The 20,819-nt window shown below is 38.6% G+C and overlaps 2 protein-coding genes across 2 annotated transcripts; both read right to left on the bottom strand.

Annotated features, from left to right (window-relative positions):
• Nucleotides 1-118: 118 nt before the first annotated feature.
• LOC126815746 (sulfotransferase 1B1) lies at nucleotides 119-3,508 on the bottom strand. Its single transcript, XM_050541656.2, has 5 exons — nucleotides 3,349-3,508; nucleotides 2,595-2,912; nucleotides 2,112-2,215; nucleotides 1,387-1,540; nucleotides 119-855 (listed from the first exon to the last, which is right to left on the bottom strand). The coding sequence occupies exons 1-5, from the start codon at nucleotides 3,506-3,508 to the stop codon at nucleotides 734-736; spliced, it is 858 nt and encodes a 285-aa protein (XP_050397613.1). The 3' UTR covers nucleotides 119-733.
• Nucleotides 3,509-5,505: 1,997 nt separating this feature from the next.
• Nucleotides 5,506-19,852, bottom strand: LOC126815748 (sulfotransferase 1C2). The gene is made up of 3 exons (XM_056100022.1): nucleotides 19,693-19,852; nucleotides 10,072-10,095; nucleotides 5,506-5,627 (listed from the first exon to the last, which is right to left on the bottom strand). Exons 1-3 carry the CDS (start codon nucleotides 19,850-19,852, stop codon nucleotides 5,506-5,508), a joined length of 306 nt encoding a protein of 101 aa, XP_055955997.1.
• Between the last annotated feature and the right edge of the window lie 967 nt (nucleotides 19,853-20,819).

Genomic DNA, 20,819 nt, shown 5'->3' with positions numbered 1-20,819 from the left:
TTTAATATTATTTTGTAATACTTTTAATTAATGTATTTTTATCATTCATATTTTGTGTCACATTTACTATTTATAAACGTCATAGAGGTCATCCAGTGCAGGGTTATGACGAACTACCTCATCGGGGTCATCAAGTGTAAGGTCATCGCGAACTAGGTCACAGAGGTCATCCAGTACAAGGTCACGACGAACTATGTCAAGGGTCCTACAGTGCAAGGGGTCATCAAGTGCAAAGTTCCTGTACAAGCGCCATGACTACTACGTGTGATGCGAACCGTAGTTTCCAGCAGTGATAGACTGGAAACGGAGGGTCCCACAATCTAGCGGTGGTCCACGGTGGTTCTCTCATCCCGGACGTGAGAAAAGTTTGGAAAAAGTGGCTGTAAATGATGATTTGTACATGTAAGCCCATTCTCCTTAGTACCAAACCCCTCCAGAGACTGAATATATAAAGAAATAATTCCAATTGTGTATAACATTTTGTTATTTGTTATACTTATGACTGAAAGGGCTCCCAAACATCGTGAGAACATTAACTTTTTATGCGCCCCTAACCTACTCTATCCATAGGCTCCTCAGTTTATCAAGTTTCAGCGAAATTTCGGAACAACTGGCCGGACAAGGGACACCTATCAATACTTGTAGCTTAATTGAACATACAACACAATTAACTAACGATAATGATAAAGAATTATCAAGGAACAAGGAAATAAATAAATAAATGAAACATGTCCTAATCTTGATTTAATGTATATTTGAATTTCAATTTGGAATCTGCCATTTTCTCCCTGTAGAGTTGATCAAACCATTCATTCTGTGCTACAGTAAACCAATTCTTCCAGTCGCCTACTTCACCTGCACAGAAATAGAAGCTGCATCAACTTACCCAATTTCATTATTCAATTAAAATCAAAGAAATGATAACGTAATATCGGGGATGTTCAATCTAGAGGGGGGGGGGGGGGGTCAAGTGTGGTCTAACGCATGCGCTTTAAATCATAAGATCTGTCAAGAGGCGTGGTTTCGATCCTATTATTCCACGTGACAAGAATTAGGGTCCCCTTCCCAAAGAGTAGGGTCACCTTCCCTACCTGACATCTAAAAGATTAGGGTCACCTTCCATACTTCACTTCTAAAAGATTAGGGTCACCTTCCCTACTTCACTTCTAAATGACTAGGGTCACCTTTCCAACATCACTTCTAAAAGATTAGGATAACCTTCTCAACCTCACTTCTAAAAGAGCCCCACGCGCAAGCAATAAAACTGTAGTCTGTCAATCTAAAAGGCATGCAAAGTCTGCCAAATACTTCGCTCCATGTTGAATAAGGACAAACATTTCAATGTTCATCTTCTTTAAAGGTGATACCCCTTTTAGAAGCTGTTACCTTTTCTGTAGTATATATTATGCCTCTCCATTTTATCTTTAAATCTGTCTTTCATGGTGGGAAAATTACAAAAATCTTTTACTTCTTCGATTAAATCCTCGTTTCTTTGAACTCCTAAAAAGTCTGACATCCTTCTAATTTCCCTTATAGGATCCTAAAACGGAAGAGAAATATTACAATAACAATAGTATTCTGCACTCAAAATCTATGATTCTGCTAGCTTTTTAGGTTGTGTTCATCGGTGAATCTGAATCCATATACCCTTTTTTAAAGGAGCTGTTTTTTTTTCAGAGATTATGGGTTGACAAAGTTACATGGGTTTAAGTATGCAAATCAAAAGCCTTAAGTAATCCCACGCTTCCGTTACATGAGTGACGTAAACGACGGTGGTTCGGTGAGTAAGGCGCTGACTCACTAACCAGATGGCCGGGGTTGGATCCCGGTATTTGTCGAGAAAGTTCATCAGGATTTTCCAGCATGGTGCATGTCAAAGAACGTCGTCTAGTTTATTAGATTAGACGACAAACAAAGGTCCCGTTAATACGGTGGCCTGCGTGTAAGAGAACACCTGAAAGTTAGAATTCGGTGAAGACTGCAACATTTCTCCAATAGCATACTGCCTGGCACATGTCCGTCTTCATTAGCCCAACTGATGCAGAACACTAGGACGTAAAGGTTCTGTCCCAAATATCGATGAAATACGATGTTTACAAGTTTGTAATTACCTCTTTAAGGTCTTCAAATGTTAATTCAAGAATAGATAACTCTTTATTATCAGCTATGATCTTTTCCCATTCTAATACATATTCAAACCAGGATCCATATGCGACTAAAAAGAGAGTACATTTGGTTTATATTATTAAAAGGGTCCCAATTATACAACTTTATACAATCATTTATATATACTATTAATGCTTTGTTGGTTTTTAAATTCTTACTTTTTCAAACCACTGTAAATTCCCACTTTTTCAAACCACTGACGGCACTGTAAACGACTGTACCCTTTTCATAGTCGTCGGATTTACTGTCGAGATGTAGTCGAAAGTATGTTGTTGGTTGATTCTGTATTACTGGCAGAATCAAGACTCTGTTACTTTGAAACTAAGGTCTTTGCCAAGCAAAACAGTCTCATTCCATGGGCTTGAATCGGGCAACTACCTCAATATGTGGCGGGTGTGTATAAAAATAAAGCATTAGGTTTTCTATACCTCCGTCACAAAACAAAGGGAGATAATCCTTAAATTTTCCATCATAATGATAGTGTTCCAGCTTTCGTGTATGATGGTAGAAAGACACAGCAACATCTTTAGGATTTCTTCTAATATATACTATCTTTGGTTTCTTTGACTTCACATCAGACGGGAGTCTATCAAATCTGACGTGGGTGTTGATAATTCTGGGTGAGTCTACTTCATTCAACTCAGATTCAGGTACCGAATCAGCAAACAGACATCCTTTCGGTATTATGTCAATATCAAGTCTACCATTTAGCAATAACCGACAAATCTCAAACGACCAATGTGTTCCTGTAATTATATTAAGAAAATACCAGGCGTATATAAATGCTTTAATAATCACAGTGATGTACACATATCTATTTTTCTAAACATTTTACACGAGTAACAACCCTTCTTTCTTGCACATAATATATTCGTTTTATTTGTTTCTTAGATTTAATCTGGTTATGTTCAAAGGGATGAATGAATAAATTGGGGTTTATCGTACTACTTTTCTGCACCGACCGGGATAATCATGTCGCGTCGATATATTGTGACGCAATTGATACCATTTACACGTTGGCCCTACGATTTGCACTTCGGGTTGTGCAGTGTTGGTAAAAAATGTACAAAGATAGAGAACAATTAAAATCTGCAATGGATCACACTGAATTATGGATAAAGACACTAATAAAATAATGTTGATTAATTATTAGACGATGGAATACAAGAAATCGCTATTTACCTGATTTAGGAAAAGAACATAGTATGACGTCATCATCCCTAAGTTTTAATGATGACACCCCTCTGATGACATCCGGATTAAAGCTAGGATAAAGTCTTCCATCCACATCTTGTACGGTAATGTTTTTACCAGCGGCATCTTGAATGTATACAACCGACATCTTGGTATGTTAACTGACGTGAGGGGATAAATGATAGTAGGCTTATCATGACAGCCGTGTTGGCACATGCATAATTATTACACTATTATTGTTGACCAGTTTTATCTACAGTAAGCTAAGGAGATAACACGAGTAGACATATTTTAATCTTTGCTTATTTATTATTGCACATGTACACTAGTTCATCGGGATTTGTCCGCATTGTTCCACTTTTTCAGTGATGCAGGACGGAGCTAGGGCCTGGCAAGGGACAACATCTAGTCGTTCGGATGGAATAAAAATCCTAGGTCCCGTGTACTCATTGGTGTGCACCTAACAGATCCCTTGGCAGCTGGAATTCGATATAAGAGTAGGCCGTACCGCTGCTATCGCTGTCCGGGAAAAAATTGCCCCATAACACACTGTATGGCGTATGTCGATCTTCATTTGCCCATTTCTGTGTATATTCTGCGTCTTGTCTGCGGGCTTGTCTTATGAGTTTTATATATATGTGGTGTGGTCGTCCTGCATCTTTTATTAGAGCAAAGTATTGTGTACAGCAAAGTCATCATAAGGGCGAAATTAGCAGAAAGACTTTAAACCTTTTCATTTTATTTCTCGATTACAAAAATATGAAACGAATAACTTTAATTGCACGTGCGTCAATTGGATATCTTTACCCTCCACGATTTTATAGCTGGATAATGTCCTGCGATAATCCTTGTTATAGTGCAAACGTTTTGGCGACACCTGCGCATGTGTACACCTTGGCGTGCACGTAAAAAAAGACTCTTGGCAGTTGAAATTCGATTGCTGTCCAAGCAAAAGTTCTCCCATGGGACAATATCCTTCTCCATAAGCCTGGTTGGAACAGAAAAGTTGAAGTTAAATCCCATTTCGTTATTATAACGTGTAAGGCAATTCGTTACTAATCGAGCGGTACTCTCCTAGGTACGATCACCATGTCAGTGGTGCAGGAACGGGGGCTTAGCTAGGAACAACATCTAAGACTAAGGTAAAATAAGATAAGATAAGATAAGTCGTTGAACTGCATTTTGACAGGCAGTATGTACATTTTAAACTAGGTACGTATTTTGTATCCCGGTGTGAGATGGTTCCTGATGTGTGATTACCGTTTAGCGCATGCGCAGTTGTAGGAGTCAACTCACACCGTTATCGACCCGGTGTATATTGACTCCTCGTGATACGATTTCCCCTAAGATTTTCTTACGGTCAAATAGGTTTCTACACTATTATCTACCAATATTAAATTTTACAGTATTACTATATCAGTAGAGGGTGTCGAATTTCTATAGTTTGTTTATTTCGATAAAAAGTAGAAATACAAATTGACTAAGGCGCGGATTCACCAATAAAGTGAGCTGTAGCAATTCGCGTTGATGGAAAATCTCTGGTAGCGTGACGTCAGAGCGATATTTTCCCTCGAACGTCTCCCGTATATAAACGGTAAATTCGCTTACATTTCGATAATTTTTGAAAGATATTGTATTATGAAGTTGTAAAGATAATGATACGGAGAAATCCCAATCATATAAAGGCCAATATTCAATGTCCAAAATAGTTAATTATTAAAACATCAAAAAGTGTAACTACTAATCACTAAAAAAAAAAAAAAATATATATATTATGAAGTTAAAAGATTTTAATAAGAAGTACAAATTAAAATAACAATGATACAGAGAAATCCCAATCATATAAAGGCCAATATTCAATGTCCAAAATAGTTTATTATTTAAACATCAAAAAGTGTAACTACTAATCACTAAAACAAACAAAAAAAACAAACCAAAAAAGAAAACAACAACGGCAACAAATCACGGACGATAGAACTATCAATTTCAGGTCAATCAACTTAGATCCATTGATCGTGTAACTACTGATCACTAACAATTAATCACGATAAGAAGTATATTTATTATTACAAATCTCTAATCAAATACGTAATACTTTTTACTAAGTAATACTAAGTGTAATTAATTAATAAGTAACATGAGTAATTAATCTTCATTTAATGTAAATTTGAATTTCAGTTTCGAGTCAGCCATTTTCTCCCTGTAGAGTTGATCAAACCATTCATTTTGTGCTACAGTAAACCAATTCTTCCAATCGCCCACTTCACCTGTAGAGAAACAAGTTGTCTTTGTTCCTTAATAATTCTCCCACTTTTAAAATATTGTTGTTCTTTTATGCATATTTGGTATGTAACTTCAAAATCAAATGTAATTAATGCTCTTAATATATTGTATCTAGCACATCGAGAAGGGGGGGGGGGGCTGTTTAGTCTTGAATTTTAAATTTACATCGTTTTTGATGCAATAGTAAAGCCAGGCTGACACTTGCATGACTTTTGGCCACGATTTTGTCGTGGCAAGTCGTGTCATTTTGGGGCACGAACTGGGAGGCTCCCGCACCGTTCACGACTAGTTCACGCATAGTCCACGACGAGTTCACGACGAGTTCACGAATGCTTGCCCATCAGTGTCCACATTGACACGAACTGGCACAACGAGTTCACGCATAGTTTGCGCATTGTTTACGCATTTCCCGCATTGGCACGACGAGTTTGTGTAATTCGGACGGTGTCGTGCCGACTTCGGCACGCCATATAAAAAGGGGGCCTCCCCAACCCCTGGTCATTTTTGGATTGACTGTGGAAGATACAACATGCTGAATGTCAGAGACACAATCATTGCAGGGAAGAGAAGATGCCTATACCTGGCAGCTGCTCTAGTCATTGTTCAAGAGCAGCAGAAAAGGCTGGAAGAGGCAGAAGAGCAAGAAAAGGCAACCCCACCTCGAAGAAAGACACAAAGGAAAGTGTGGGTCAGGGAATGGTTGACCAGAAGGCAAGAGTTTGGACAGTATGACAGTTTACTGACTGAACTCCACAAGGAAGATCAAAGGGGCTACAAAAATTACCTCAGAATCACACCTGACCTGTTCTAAGAGATGGTTGAGAAGTTAACCCCTCGCCTCCAGAAGCAGTCCACCTTCATGAGGGAACCGCTTCAAGTTGGACTCAAGCTAGCTGTCATCCTCCGCTTCCTAGCCACTGGAAATTCCTATCCAAGTCTGCAGTACAGCTTCAGGGTTGAAGCAAGTACCATCTGCAAGTTCATACCCGAGGTGTGTAAAGCCATCATCGCGGTCTACAAGGACGAAGTGCTGCGCTGCCCCAAAACGGAAGAGGAGTGGAAGGAAGTTACTGCCAGGTTCAGCTCCAGATGGAACTACCACAACTGTTTGGGGGCTGTGGACGGCAAGCACACCGCCATGAAGAAACCACCCATTGCTGGCTCTTACTACTACAACTACAAGGGCTTCCACAGCATTGTTCTGATGACAGTGGCAGATGCTACCTACAAGTTCCTCTATGTGGATGTTGGGGCAGAGGGTGGTGCGTCGGATGGAGGAACATGGAGTAACTGTTCCCTGCATGATGCTGTAGAAGAGAACAGCTGGAGTGGCGAGCAGTGTCCAGGAAGCCCTATATATACACCTGCACCGACGCGAACGCCACTGTGAACTATTCGTGGCAGTTCGTGACAGTCGTGGCATGGCGCGCACTGCCACCCACTGGCACGCATCCTCCCGCATCGTCCCGACGAGTTCACGAACAGTTTGCGCATAGTTCACGACCCGGTCGCTAAATTTTGTCGTGACCAAAATTTTGAACATTTCAAAATTCTCGTCCCGACATGGTACGCAGTCACGACGGGTTTACGCACACTTCACGCCAGTTTACGACTAGTTTGCGCACTGGCACGACTTGAGTCGTGCCAATGCGTGCCACGGAATCGTGCAAGTGTCAGCCTTGCTTAATGCTAGGTTCCCATTGTCGTGCGATGCGATACGATACGACAGGAATGTTAATATTGGGTCCACGATCGTGCAGATACAATCAACACGATTGCTACGACTTGCCTCAATATATGATAAGACCGGATAGGATCACCACGATTACTCAACGATTAAAACCACGATTTCGATCGCTGCACGTATCGTGATAGTGGGAAACAATGTGTGCATGCACAAGCTAGAAAAGTAAGGGCATACACCAGAAAGCACCACTTACTGTCAATTTATCAGAACCCATCTGAGACCCCCCCCCCCCCCCTTTAGAGTGGAGACCTATCACATGGCCAGCCTATTTGATTTCATACTTGTAGATGCGAATTCTTAGGTACAATGGCATATCTAGGTTCCCACTAACACAATTCGTGATACGATTAAAATCGTGGTTTTAATCGTGGAGTAATCGTGGTGAACCTACAGGTCTTATCATATATCGAGGTCAGTTGTAGCAATCGTGTTGATCGTATCGAAACGTATCTGCATGTACTCTGGCAGATCGTGGTCTCTGGCAGATCGTCGATAGTTGCTGTTCTTGAATACCTTTGTTTAAAATATAATCTATAGTATGATATTTATTGATTAAATCTCTTTTAGAAGCTGTTACCTTTTCTGTAAATTATATTATGTTTATCTTTTATCCCCATTTTATCTTTAAATCTGCCTTTCATTGTGGAAAAATTACAAAAATCGCTTATTTCCTCGATAAAATTCTCGTTTCTTTGAACTCCTAAAAAGTCTGACAATCTTCTAATTTCCTGGATAGGATCCTGCAAGTAGGAACAACTGGTAAAGGCTCTTATAAGTTTATAGTTAGTAAATAAAAATAAGATATTTATAATGAAAATACATCAAGTATTACAAAGTACTATACTAAATATATGAAATAAATATAGGTTATTAAATAAAGTTAAAATGATAATAACAAATTACGCAAAGTGGTTAATCTCCACCCCCTTAAACAATTCTAATTACTCTATTGTTTATTTTAGAAGATTATCACTCGAACGGTAGATAAAGAGCAGGCGGTTCTCACTATAATTGTTAAAAAAAGGATAATGTAATAATACTGTAGCCTCGATTGTCATTGCTACCGTTTTTACGATAATAATAAACAAAGTCTCGATTATCCATTATTACGGTTAATCATCAACTTCCGTTGAACCGCAGATCCGATTTAATCTGTTGAAAATCTAGACTATACGATAAAGTATGGTCTTGGTAAGTTAATGTCTAATAATTTATACAACATTTAAGGCCTAAAGAAAGACCTGCAATAGGTAGATTTAGCTCTTGCATAATGTCCGTTTTTTAAAATATGCAAAATTCAATAAGACCTTTTCGGTAAAAATTAACAATATGATAATACTTCTACTTATTTAATTTTACGGAAATAATAGAGGAATATCGACCCAATAATAATATTCTGAGATGCAATGAAATGGATGATTGTAAATTTCATTTGAATATTTTAATTCGGAATGTAACAATAGGTAAATCTGAGAACAAAGTTTCCATGATCACACAAATGCACCGTGCAGATCAATTCTCTAAAATACGATTTTTTTTAATTTGACACGATATTATGGTGCAGACATGGGTTATAAAATGACAAGATTCAATCGGTTTCGCTTACATCAAACAAATTATACCCTAGAAACCAGGGCCATGTTTCTCGAAATCTTAATTGAACATAAAAACCAAATTTTAGTAGATACGTCAATTTTGATTGGCTAAGCACTAAAATCAATCTAATATTATCCAATCAAATTACTAAAATATGGATTTTATCTTAGTTAAATTTTCGTGAAACAGGCCCCAGACCATAGTAATTATCTTACCTCTTTAAGATCTTCATATGTTACATCAAGAATAGATAACTCTTGATTATTAGCTATGATCTGTTCCCATTCTAATACATATTCAAACCAGGATCCATAGGCAACTAAAAAGTAAATACGCATATAATTACTTTATCACCAATCTCCCACTTTTTCATACAAACTATAATAGACAATTCAACGTCCGGATGCACATAGGGTTGGGACAGCACCGGACCGATTGTGTGTGTGTGTGTGTGTGGGGGGGGGGGGGGGCAACAAAAAATTAATTTTTCTAAAATTATGGTAGTTAACTTGGAGTGCCAACTTCCCTAGTTAATTTATTTATTTTATCTGTTTTTACATATTTCAAATGTCTTTCCTTCTCAGATTTCTAGTTATTAGGCCTTTTACTTAATCTTTGGCTGTCACCAAACCTCTGCAAGCCACTGTCCGGCACACGTTGGAGGTCACGGTTACGCTTTTGACGCAGCCATTCTCTGACATTTTTCAAAACACACGTTTTAGCGGAAATAGCTGTCCACTACAATTTTAAAGCAATTATTATAGGTATAATTTTTTTAAAGCCACACATACCGCCATCACTAAACAAGGGGAGGTAATCCTTAAAGTCTCCATCATAATGAAAGCGTTCAGTTTTTCGTATATGATTGTAGGAAGACACAACAACATCTTTAGGGTTTCTTCTAATATATACTATCTTTGGTTTCTTTGTCTTCACATCAGACGGGAGTCTATCAAATCTGACGTGGGTGTTGATAATTCTGGGTGAGTCTTCTTCATTCAGCTCAGATTCAGGTACCGAATCGGCAAACAGACATCCTTTGTGTTTTATGTCAATATCAAGTCTACCATTTAGCAATAACCGACAAATCTCAAAGGACCAATGTGTTCCTGTAATTATATTAAGAAAATACCAGGCTGTACAACAGCTAGCACAATTAAAGCAAATAAAAACAAATTCCTAAAAAAAACCCAACGTAAAATAGTGCACGAAGACGCAGACAATGAGTTAGATCTCAATAGTCCCATTAATATAGATGAGCTGAAAAAAGCATTGTGGGCTAAAACTGACAGTGCACAAGAGCTAGACTGTGTGAAATACACAATGCTAAAAAATCTACCCGAGAAAGCACTGACGTTAGTCCTAGATATATTTAATCTCTCATGGCCAAAAGGAAAAACACCACAAGAATGGAAGACTGCCTCAGTTATTCCCCTGCATAAACACAACAAAGACAAAAATGAAACAACGTCGTATCGTTCAGTCAGTCTTACATCAAGTCTATGCATTAGAAACAATAATTACAAGCATACTTAGGTATCATTGTGAAAGCAATAATATCTTCACAAATCAGCAAAGTGGCTACCGTTCCGACAGGTCTACTAAGGACCATATCATTAGATTGCAACATGACATCTCCAAAGCATTTACAGCCAAACAATACCTTTGTGCAATTTTCGTCGACTTAACAAAGGCTTCGATCCCTGCATTGGCCGCGAAAGTCCCGTGTATACATTGGAATGCACGTAAAAGATCCCTTGGCAGTTGGAATTCGGGCAAAATTTCCCTCACAGCACACTTCAATACAACCTAGAACAATTCTCCAAGTGGGCAAATGAACGGGGTTTCAAAATATCAGAGGGGAAAACGGTAGCAATACTGTTTCACCCGGCTGATAATAACAGGAAATCGATTTAAATATGAACGGAACAAAAGTTGAATTCAAATCAGAGACCAATTTTCGTTCGACTCAAAACTAACTTGGAAGCCACATATCGATGGCATAGTAAGTCGCACATCCAAAACGCTAAACATGACGAAATACATCAGAGGGACTCACTGGGGCGTCAACAGGGGCACTCTTATGTTAATATGCAGAGCAGTAATCCGCTCGGTAATCGACTACGGATGTCTGGCTTATGCAAACGTAAGTGGCAGTCAACTCAGTAAACTAAACACAATACAAAGCAAAGCGATAAGATTAGCAACTAGAGCAGCCATAGGAACCATCAAAACAGTTGCCCTATTACACGAGCTGGGAAAGCTTCCACTTGATACCAGGCGCGAAGAACTGTCACTCAAGTATTGGGGCAAACTACAAATGCTAAACGAGAGATGCCCGACATCTCAAACAATTTAAACGGATAGGCTTCAGGAAAAACACCCGGCCCATGACATTTGGGCAAATGTCAAACGATGTCTTAAATAAGTACAATTTGAAAGAAACCATTATCGAAACAAAAACCTTCCCCGACAAACCACCTTGGCAATTAAGTGATCCAATCATCAACACGCACGTAAGTGACGTCACAAATAAACGTGCCAATCCCATAGAGGCTAGAGCACTAGCAGTAGAATTAATAGACACCAAATGGACAGATCATATAAAAATCTACACAGATGGATCCAAAAACACTACACAGGGGGCAACAGGATATGGCTTATACATACCCAAAGCAAAGCTGAATATCATTAAAACTGATGGCCATTAAAACTGCAATGGGGTGGCTAGCTACGCAAACACACCAAAAAGCCGTAATACTGTCTGACTCCTTGAGTAGCATCAAATCCATAGAATCAAACTCCTCCAAAAGCCGGCCTTAGTCAAAAAATTAAGAATAGTGGAAGGGAAGTAGTCCTTGCATGGATCCCCTCCCACGTCAATATTTATGGCAATGAACAAGCCGACAAACTAGCCATGGAGGGGTTGTCACTAAATGAAGTAGAAAATTTAGAATATAGCAGTCAGGAATTTGCAGGCATAGCAAGAGAAGATAAAATGTGCATGGAAACCCCGTCTTAAATAAGGAAACACCCATCGCTATCAAATAGATAGCAATCTTGTAGACAAGGTTTATATCAATAACCCTTTAATCAAAATATGCAAGCTCATTACGAGGCTCAAAACAATAGAGGCAGTCAAAGACTACACCTATACACCAATCAAATGCCCGTGTGAACGTATTGCAACCGCCTCTCACTTACTAATAGATTGCAATCAGTTAACAAACAAACGACAATCAATGATTGACAATCTAACAAAGAGGGGCAGAATCTTCTGTCTCAATTCTCTCCTTTCGCCACACCCAGCTGACAGATACTGGACCTCCCAGCTTATCCGAGACTTCATAAAAATTAAAACACTGATATGACGTCACCATAGAGGTGTATATATTGACTAGAGTGTATTGTGGTCACGTGATCCCCATTGACGTAACGTTAACGCCGTTGGCCGTCACTGGAGACTGACCGCCATGTTTCAACCGGGAAAGAATCACGGAAGTGCCCGGATAAACGCTATGTAAACAAAGGGTAATAAACTGACGGAGGGCGGACAAGCCCATTAAAAAAGCAGTTCTAATTCAACAATATCAACCAAAAAAATGATGATTGTAAGGTCTTACCTTACTGTCCTAAAAACAAAATCGTTTTGGTCAACTGGCATATTTTTAGGGCTTTATTATTAAGAATAACTCTTATCATAATCATCATCATGATGAATACCGTGGCATGGTCACCATCCATGGTGTAAATTGTAATGCAGAACTGACGAAATCATGTTTATTTTATTAATTGAGCACAGTGAACGTCCTCGAATGTCCAGATCTATAAAGTGTTCAGCAAAATTTTGAACATTGCTCCTCGGTAGTTCACATAAAACTTTATTTTGGATAGATCTAAATAATTTGTTCAGTTGGACGATTTGAAATGAAAGCTACTGCTTGATTGGCAGATAACTAAACTATCTATATCATGTAAAGAAATAAAATCGATTTTAAAAATAATCTATGACTTCTATCATTTACCAGTAGAATATATAATATTTTTTTTAAAAACAAGGAAAATATAAACACGCCTAGCAAGGCCTTAGTAGGCCGATATGGTTTTCAATTTCCATGATCTGGTGTCTGATTTTTCTTTGTTGAAAAATACGGCGGTATATTAAATTTTACAAAAAAATAAGACTAACCTAATCATACTTAATAAGATTTTCGTAGTAGCAGCGATTAAAAAAAATATCATTATCATCAGGCCTATTTTTTTTTTTTACAAAATTTGACTGGGAATGAATTATAAAGATTACTTATTATTATTAACCATTTTTTTTAACTAGTTCGGGGGTTTTAAGGGGGTTTTCAGAAGAAGAAAAAAAAAACCATAAATATTGCAAGAAACTTTCACTTTATTCTTTACATCTGTGTACACAATGAATGTCGGCCTAATTAATAAAATTATTTTACACAATTATCATAATTATACTATATCTATTAGATCACTATTTCACTTATAATATATCTTACCTACTTATGAAATGATAATCCACTCCCTTTTCGCCTGACATGGAATTAACCAAAACAACAACAACTCTCCGGCATGTTGATATATGCCAACGTAGGCTAAATCTTCCAGGTTGTAAAATGGCTGCCGACCTCCATAGTCGGCACGCGATCACGTAACCATACACTCTAGTCAATATATACACCTCCATGGACGTCACCCTTTTATGTTTTTAACCAGTATATAGGAGAATCATCGTCTATTATTTATAAAACTGTCCATTATTTTCAATAAATAATGGACAGTTTTTTAAATATACTTAGCCAAATTAAAAACTTGACACTGAGATGAATTTCACCAAAATTTTTTTTCTGGTAAGTCAAATAAATTTTAAAGTGTTTCTAACGATAGTAAGTAGTAAGAAGCCTTTAATTTCATAAAATTGTAAAGTCACGTGGCTTTTGAGCATACAAAGATGAAAAACCTGAAAAACACGTGCAAACACAAACTCGTGAGGTCAATCGATGCAAGTTTGCTTAAACTGAACGCGCACACGTAACTTGAACTGGAAAAACAAATTAAAATTGACATTTCAAATGTAGAACGTCTACGTGCTATAGGTAGGCTCTATGCTGGTCAGTCTGTGGTCACTGTTGCAAGAGCCTTTAATTGTTCACGCCAGACAATAATTAATCTTAGAATGAGAGTGCTTCAAACTGGAACTATTGCCGACCGCCCATCTTAGAAACAGATTTGTCACTGCAACCTCCACAAGTAGAGAGATGTTTGGTGGACGGGTAACTGCACAAACTGTTCGAAATCGCTTGCAGGCTGCTGGTCTTCGAGCTCGGTGACCCTATAATGGACCAATATTGACACCTCTTCATCGCCGTAACCGACATGTGTGGGCCACAAGACACATAAGATTTACTCAAAGACAGTGGAATTCGGTTGTCTTTAGTGACGAATCTCGATTCACTTTGAGATTTGTCGATGGCAGGGTCCGAGTGTACCGCAGACGAGGTGAACGTTACGCTCAAGTATGCGTCAGAGAAGTTGACCGATTTGGTGGCGGCAGCGTCATGGTTTGGGGTTCTTTTTGTGCACATGGACGTTCTCCTCTTGTTGTTGTCCAAGGGAACTTAAATGCTGTCCAGTACAGGGATCAGATTTTGCAATCTGTTCTTCTTCCGTTTATGCAGAGACATGGGCCTGGACTAACGTTTCAACAAGACAATGCTCGACCCCATACAGCAATTGTTACCCAGAATTTTTTCAGAAATGCCGGTGTCCAAGTCCTGGATTGGCCGTCGCTTAGCCCCGACCTTAAAGGACAATATTGGTGCCAGTCATTAACTAATTAAACACGTTCCAAATATAATTTTAACTCCGAGATCATTGCTACGATAGCTGAGTTATACAGGATTCCTGAACTGGAAGTGACGAACGCCAAAGGAAAACACGAGACATACCTCTATATAACTGGCTGAAGTGCCGACTGATAACAGATACATGGGCGAATTTCTGCTCACTAATAATTCCTTCGAAGACTAAAAGTTGTTTTGTGAGACCGTGAGAAGATATCTGACAATTTATAGAAAGAATTGACTGCCACTAGATCGTACGTAACTAACGTATACAGTGAATGGCCATTTTGCTCAGTAATCCCAGCCAGAATTTGGCTATTTTTTTAAAATTGCGTTAAAGTTTTAAATTTTTGTTTAGAGCTGAAATAAATTAACTTTTAGTCAATCCCCACGCTAAAAACTTGAACAGAATTGATTGTGTATATCTGAAATAGACGGTAAGACGTTCTGTACGGATTATACAGTCCTAAAGGCTGCAAGAAGGTTATTGTTTACAATGTAACATTGTGTCTTGTAATGTTGATAATGATCATAATGATGGTGTTTACATTTGTTTGTTGATGTGACCTCATGACCTGTGACGTTTAGATAAAGTCATATGGATATCATGGCTATTCACTGTGTCAGAGTCACTTCTCTGCAGGTAGGGTGAGTCTGTCGTTCAGATTGTCACTAGATAAGAGAACACGAAAGAAAAACAGAAAAAAAGTCCGTGCATTACCATGTTTTTATAAGGTAGGGGAAAGCGGGGTTAGTCCGACCCCATTCATATCTCGCGCCCACTCGGCCAAACCTCAGCAGATTCCAGCACCCTACATCTAGCCTCGCCTGTATGACGAAGTCCGCCATTGGGACTACTTTCAAGTTCCGGATTACCATGACGACGCATTTGAAGAATGTTTTACCATACAAAGATTTCAAAGTCTGAAGCTGTTTTTCTTTCAAGTTTATCCTATTTCCTTTAGACACGGACCAGTTTGAACTGAAAAGTCTACATACTCTTCGAACGACGCAGTTTTTAGAACTTCTTTCTAAAAGCGGCAAGTTTTCCTAATAATACCCCAGTCAGACCGGGGTAGCGTACTTACTTCACTGATACGGCGATGGAAAATAGTTTTAGAGCGCGTTAAGATCGCCATAAGCGTGGTGGAAACGCCAGCTATCGTGCTGTAGTCACCATGGTCGCCAATGATCGCCGACTCACCGCGTTTATTTTGAGCATGTTCAAAGCAAACGCCAAGGTTCTGCGATCTGAACTGTAAAACTATGAGAATACGACTTTTTTTCAAGTTTGTAGTTTTTGGGGACATTTTCGCGCGTTGTGTTCACGTTTGCCGGCGACCTTGTGCATTTCCTGGTCGCCGTACGGTCGCAGCAGCGCAGTAAGGACGCCACCCCGGTCTGACGGGGGCATAAGTAAACCGGTGCCGCATGGCAACTGTATAGGCGTAGGTACATATCACTTACTGCTATACAGCCGCGGCTTGATGTTCGTCCATTCGGACATGGTGACTTTGAGATGAAATTACTTGTATACGCCTGTCAATAAAACTATTTAATGTATGCCGTAAATTAGCCAACTCCACTGTCTTTAATCTAGTATGGTCTGTGGCAGTGGTTCTTAACCTTTTTGTGCCAACGGCACACTTTGAAACACATGAAAAAATATATGAAAATTTTTTGATTTATTTGCAAAATAAAAACATGGCAAATCATAGACGGCATACAACTGTAGCCACAGACTAGTCATAGACACATAGTATGGCTCAAACTAAACGGCACACATAGGAAGATCTCACGGCACAGGTTGGGAATCACTGGTCTACGGTAACGTAGCTTCAAAAGTTATCGAGCTATGTTGGTTTTATTATTTTATTAAAAATGGTGCGAACTAGCCCCGCTCTCCCCTATAGAATGAATATAAACAAGGGAATGTACGGACTATTTCTATTTTTCTCGTGTTCTCTTATCTAATGACATTCAATTACTTTATTGAATTGTCAGCTATCCTCTTACAGTCCCATATAACAACTTTTGGTCTTCGAAGGAATTATTAGTGAGCAGAAATTCGCCCATGTATCTGTTATCAGTCGGCACTTCAGCCAGTTATATAGAGGTATATCTCGTGTTTTCCTTTAGCGTTTGTCACTTCCGATTCGGGAATCCTGTATTACTCAACTATCGTATCAGTGATCTCTCTGTTAAAATTATATTTGGAATGTGTTTAACCAGTTTTATCACACATGTGATAATAACTGGCACCAATATTGTCCTTTAATCCTATTGAACACATCTGGGACGAACTGGGTCGAAGTGTTCGTCAGCAAGTGAATCCACCACTGACGTTGCAGGACCTTCAACAGCAGTGGCGACGTCTTCCTCGTGTAGTGTTTACTAAGGTTCTGAGATCCATGAGAAGACGTGTGGCAGTACGAGACGCTAGAGGAGGCCACAACCGTTACTAAACACTTTATTCCGATTGTTCACCAAGTCTGTGAATTTCATTTTGGGGGGTACCGTGACATCACGAACGTTATCAATGTCAAGGACTTTCGGCGAGACGTATTCTTGCTTTCTGTTGATGTCAAGGTCGTCTCTGCACAACATAACACTAAAATAGATGCCTTAAACCAAATATTAAAAATCTAGTCCCAAAAATCCCGAGTGTCAAGTTTTTAATTTGGCTGAGTATATTAGATGATTGTTTAAGAAAATACCAATAATAGACACGTATCTGAAAAATGAACATGTATTTTGAGATAATTTATTCTTTGAACAAATCAAATTACAGAACATAAAATTACTTTAAAACCTCATAGTTACCGAAATGTCACATGGCCGAATGTTATTTCACGTGTTTGTCTACATAAAGAATTCCACTTAAATCTATCCGTTATATGTCACTTGTCCGTTTAATATAGTACGTTCGGCACTAGATCGATGATACGTTTTTATACGCCCACATTTTCACACCTTCTTTGTGGACACTCTACAGGTCGTAACTTCCTGGATTATGGCCCCTGGTTGAACAACAAACGTCTTTTGAGCCTGTGGAACCTATACAGGTCACAGTTTTTATCCCTTTATAAAAAACGTTTAAATATATCACTGTTACACCATAATGACAGTTGATTTTGAATTCCGTAAATTTTAAATCAAAATTTGGACGGCAAGTACCCTCCATATTAACCACAGTACTAAGAATATTATCAATATCTAAATCATTCTCGTGAGCAGCCTTTCCATCACAACTTTGACGGCTATTGTTCCCCCATATCACGAATATCACAATTTTTACGGCTATTATCTTCCATATCGAGTACATTACCAATGTAATCAGTATCCAAATGCTTATCACATATATTCTCAATATTAATATTTGTTTTCGACTGTGTTGTAAACATGTCGTCTCCATGTAGAATATTTTGGACTGTCTGTGTATGCTTGCATTGTATGACTGGAGTGTTTTGTCACGTGCATTCATGAGCATATCCATTATTTTATGGCTTGTTGTTTTAGAAAACTATCCATTATTTGTATCTCTATGGTGCTATGTTTTAAGTTTGACTAATAGCCTCAGACTGTCCATTATGTAACGCCCCTCAGTTGTTCTTTCTATTTACATAATGGACAGTCTTCGGCCATTATCCATCACGTATAGGTATGGAAAAATTCATATAATGATAAACGAAAACAAAAGCAAGGCGGCGCGCAAAAATGTCCCCTAGAGGTTAACGCCAATCGCCTTGCACCACTAAACCAAATTAAACAAATGAACTAATCAATTTAAAAAAACACATAGCAAGGCGAGGCGCCAAAATGTCTCCTAGATAGAAACGCCAACCACCTTGCACTACTAAAACAACTTGACAGGGTTAAAACGTAAGAATGTCCCCACAGAGGGAAACGTAACACACCCTGTCCAAATATTATCATTTTTTATCTCGATTATTTTTCAGTTATAGTTTACTTTATCTCTATTTCTATTTAAAATAAATAAACATTGATTGTAGATCGAATCATATATGTAAATTGTAATGTCAGTAACACCTACTAACAAATTCATATCTTTCTAAAGAAACTACTGCCATAACCACTATTTTTTTTCTCCCCCCCCTTCCCGAAGCCTTACTAGACGAAACAAAACCAGAACAGCTGTAAGATCAGATACTCTCTTTCTCTCCCCTCTTTCTTTTCAGGTGCTGGATTCTTCCTTCAGAGAACCAATAATAAAAGGCAGGACAAACAGAAGCAAAAATGAAACCTAACACCATACCGGACTAGAAGACGAAATGGAAGGAAGAATGGCCCAGGCCCCACACTCACCAACAAACCCCAAGGAAGATGTGCACCGCCCTGCCATTCAACCGGACAAATCGACCTGACCGACAGGTGGAAGCGGACGTAAAATACAACTAACTCACACACACGTATATAAATGCTTTAATAATCACAGTGATGTACACATATCTATTTTTCTAAACATTTTTCACGAGTAACAACCCTTCTTTCTTGAGCATAATATATTCTTTTCATGTGTTTCTTAGATTAAATCTGGTTATGTTCAAAGGAATGAATGAATGAATAAAATGGGGTTTACCGTTCTACTTTTCTGCACCGACCGGGATAACGATGTCGCGTCGATATAATTATGTGACGCAATTGATACCATTTACACGTTGGCCCTACGATTTGCATTTCGGGTTGTGCAGTGTTGGTAAAAAATGGACAATAGAGAACAATTAAAATCTGCAATGGATCGCACTGAATTATGGATAAAGATACTAATAAAATAATGTTGATTAATTATTAGACGATGGAATACAAGAAATCGCTATTTACCTGATTTTGGAAAAGAACATAGTATGACGTCATCATCTCTAAGTTTTAATGATGACACCCCTCTGATGACATCCGGATTAAAGCTAGGATAGAGTCTTCCATCCACATCTTGCACAGTAATTTTTTTACCAGCGGCATCTTGAATGTATACAACCGACATCTTGGTATGTTAACTGACGTGAGGGGATAAATGATAGTAGGCTTATCATGACAGCCGTGTTGGCATAAACATAATTATCATACGATTATTGTTGACGAGTTTTATCTCCAGTTAAGCTAAGGAGATAACACGAGTAGACATATTTTAATCTCTGCTTACTTATTATTAAACATGTACACTAGTTCATCGGGATTTTTCCGCCTTGTCCACTTTTTCAGTGATGCAGGACGGAGCTAGGGCCTGGCAAGGGACAACATCTAGTCGTTCGGATGGAACAAAAAACCTAGGTCCCGTGTACTCATTGGTGTGCACCTAACAGATCCCTTGGCAGCTGGAATTCGATATAAGAGTAGGCCGTAGCACTGCTATCGCTGTCCGGGAAACATTTGCCCCATAGCACACTGTATGGCGTATGTCGATCTTCATTTGCCCATTTCTGTGTATATTCTGCATCTTGTTCGCGGGCTTGTCTTATGAGTTTTATTTATATGTGGTGTGGCCCTCCTGCACTTATTATTAGAGCAAAGTCTTGTGTACAGCAAAGTCATCACCAAGGCGAAATTGGAGCAGAAAAGTGAAACGTTAAACTATTTCATTATATTTCAATTAAACTGCTCGATTACAAAAATATGAAACGAATAACTATGTGACTACAAGTACGTCACTTTAGGATCTTTATTCTCCTCCTGGATGAAACGGCTTGCCATAGTCATTGTGGTACTGTCGAGCAAAGTTCCTCGGGATTTTCTGAAGTGGCAAAAATTCGAGGTCCTATACTCCTATATGTATATTGACCTGTACGTTGCCCGAATATATAGTTGAATTTCAATTTGGACTCGGACATTTTGTTCTCGTATATTCGATCGAACCAGTCATTCTCTGCTACAGTAAACCACTTCTTTCAGTCGCCCACTTCACCAAAAGAGAAATAGAAGCTTCACAAGTTTACCCAATTTCATTAACCATT

This window comes from Patella vulgata, chromosome 3 (assembly GCF_932274485.2).
Source record: "Patella vulgata chromosome 3, xgPatVulg1.2, whole genome shotgun sequence".
Classification (NCBI taxonomy): domain Eukaryota; kingdom Metazoa; phylum Mollusca; class Gastropoda; family Patellidae; genus Patella; species Patella vulgata.
Note: the sequence above shows the minus strand (reverse complement) of the source record. Positions and strands in the feature narration are given on the sequence as shown.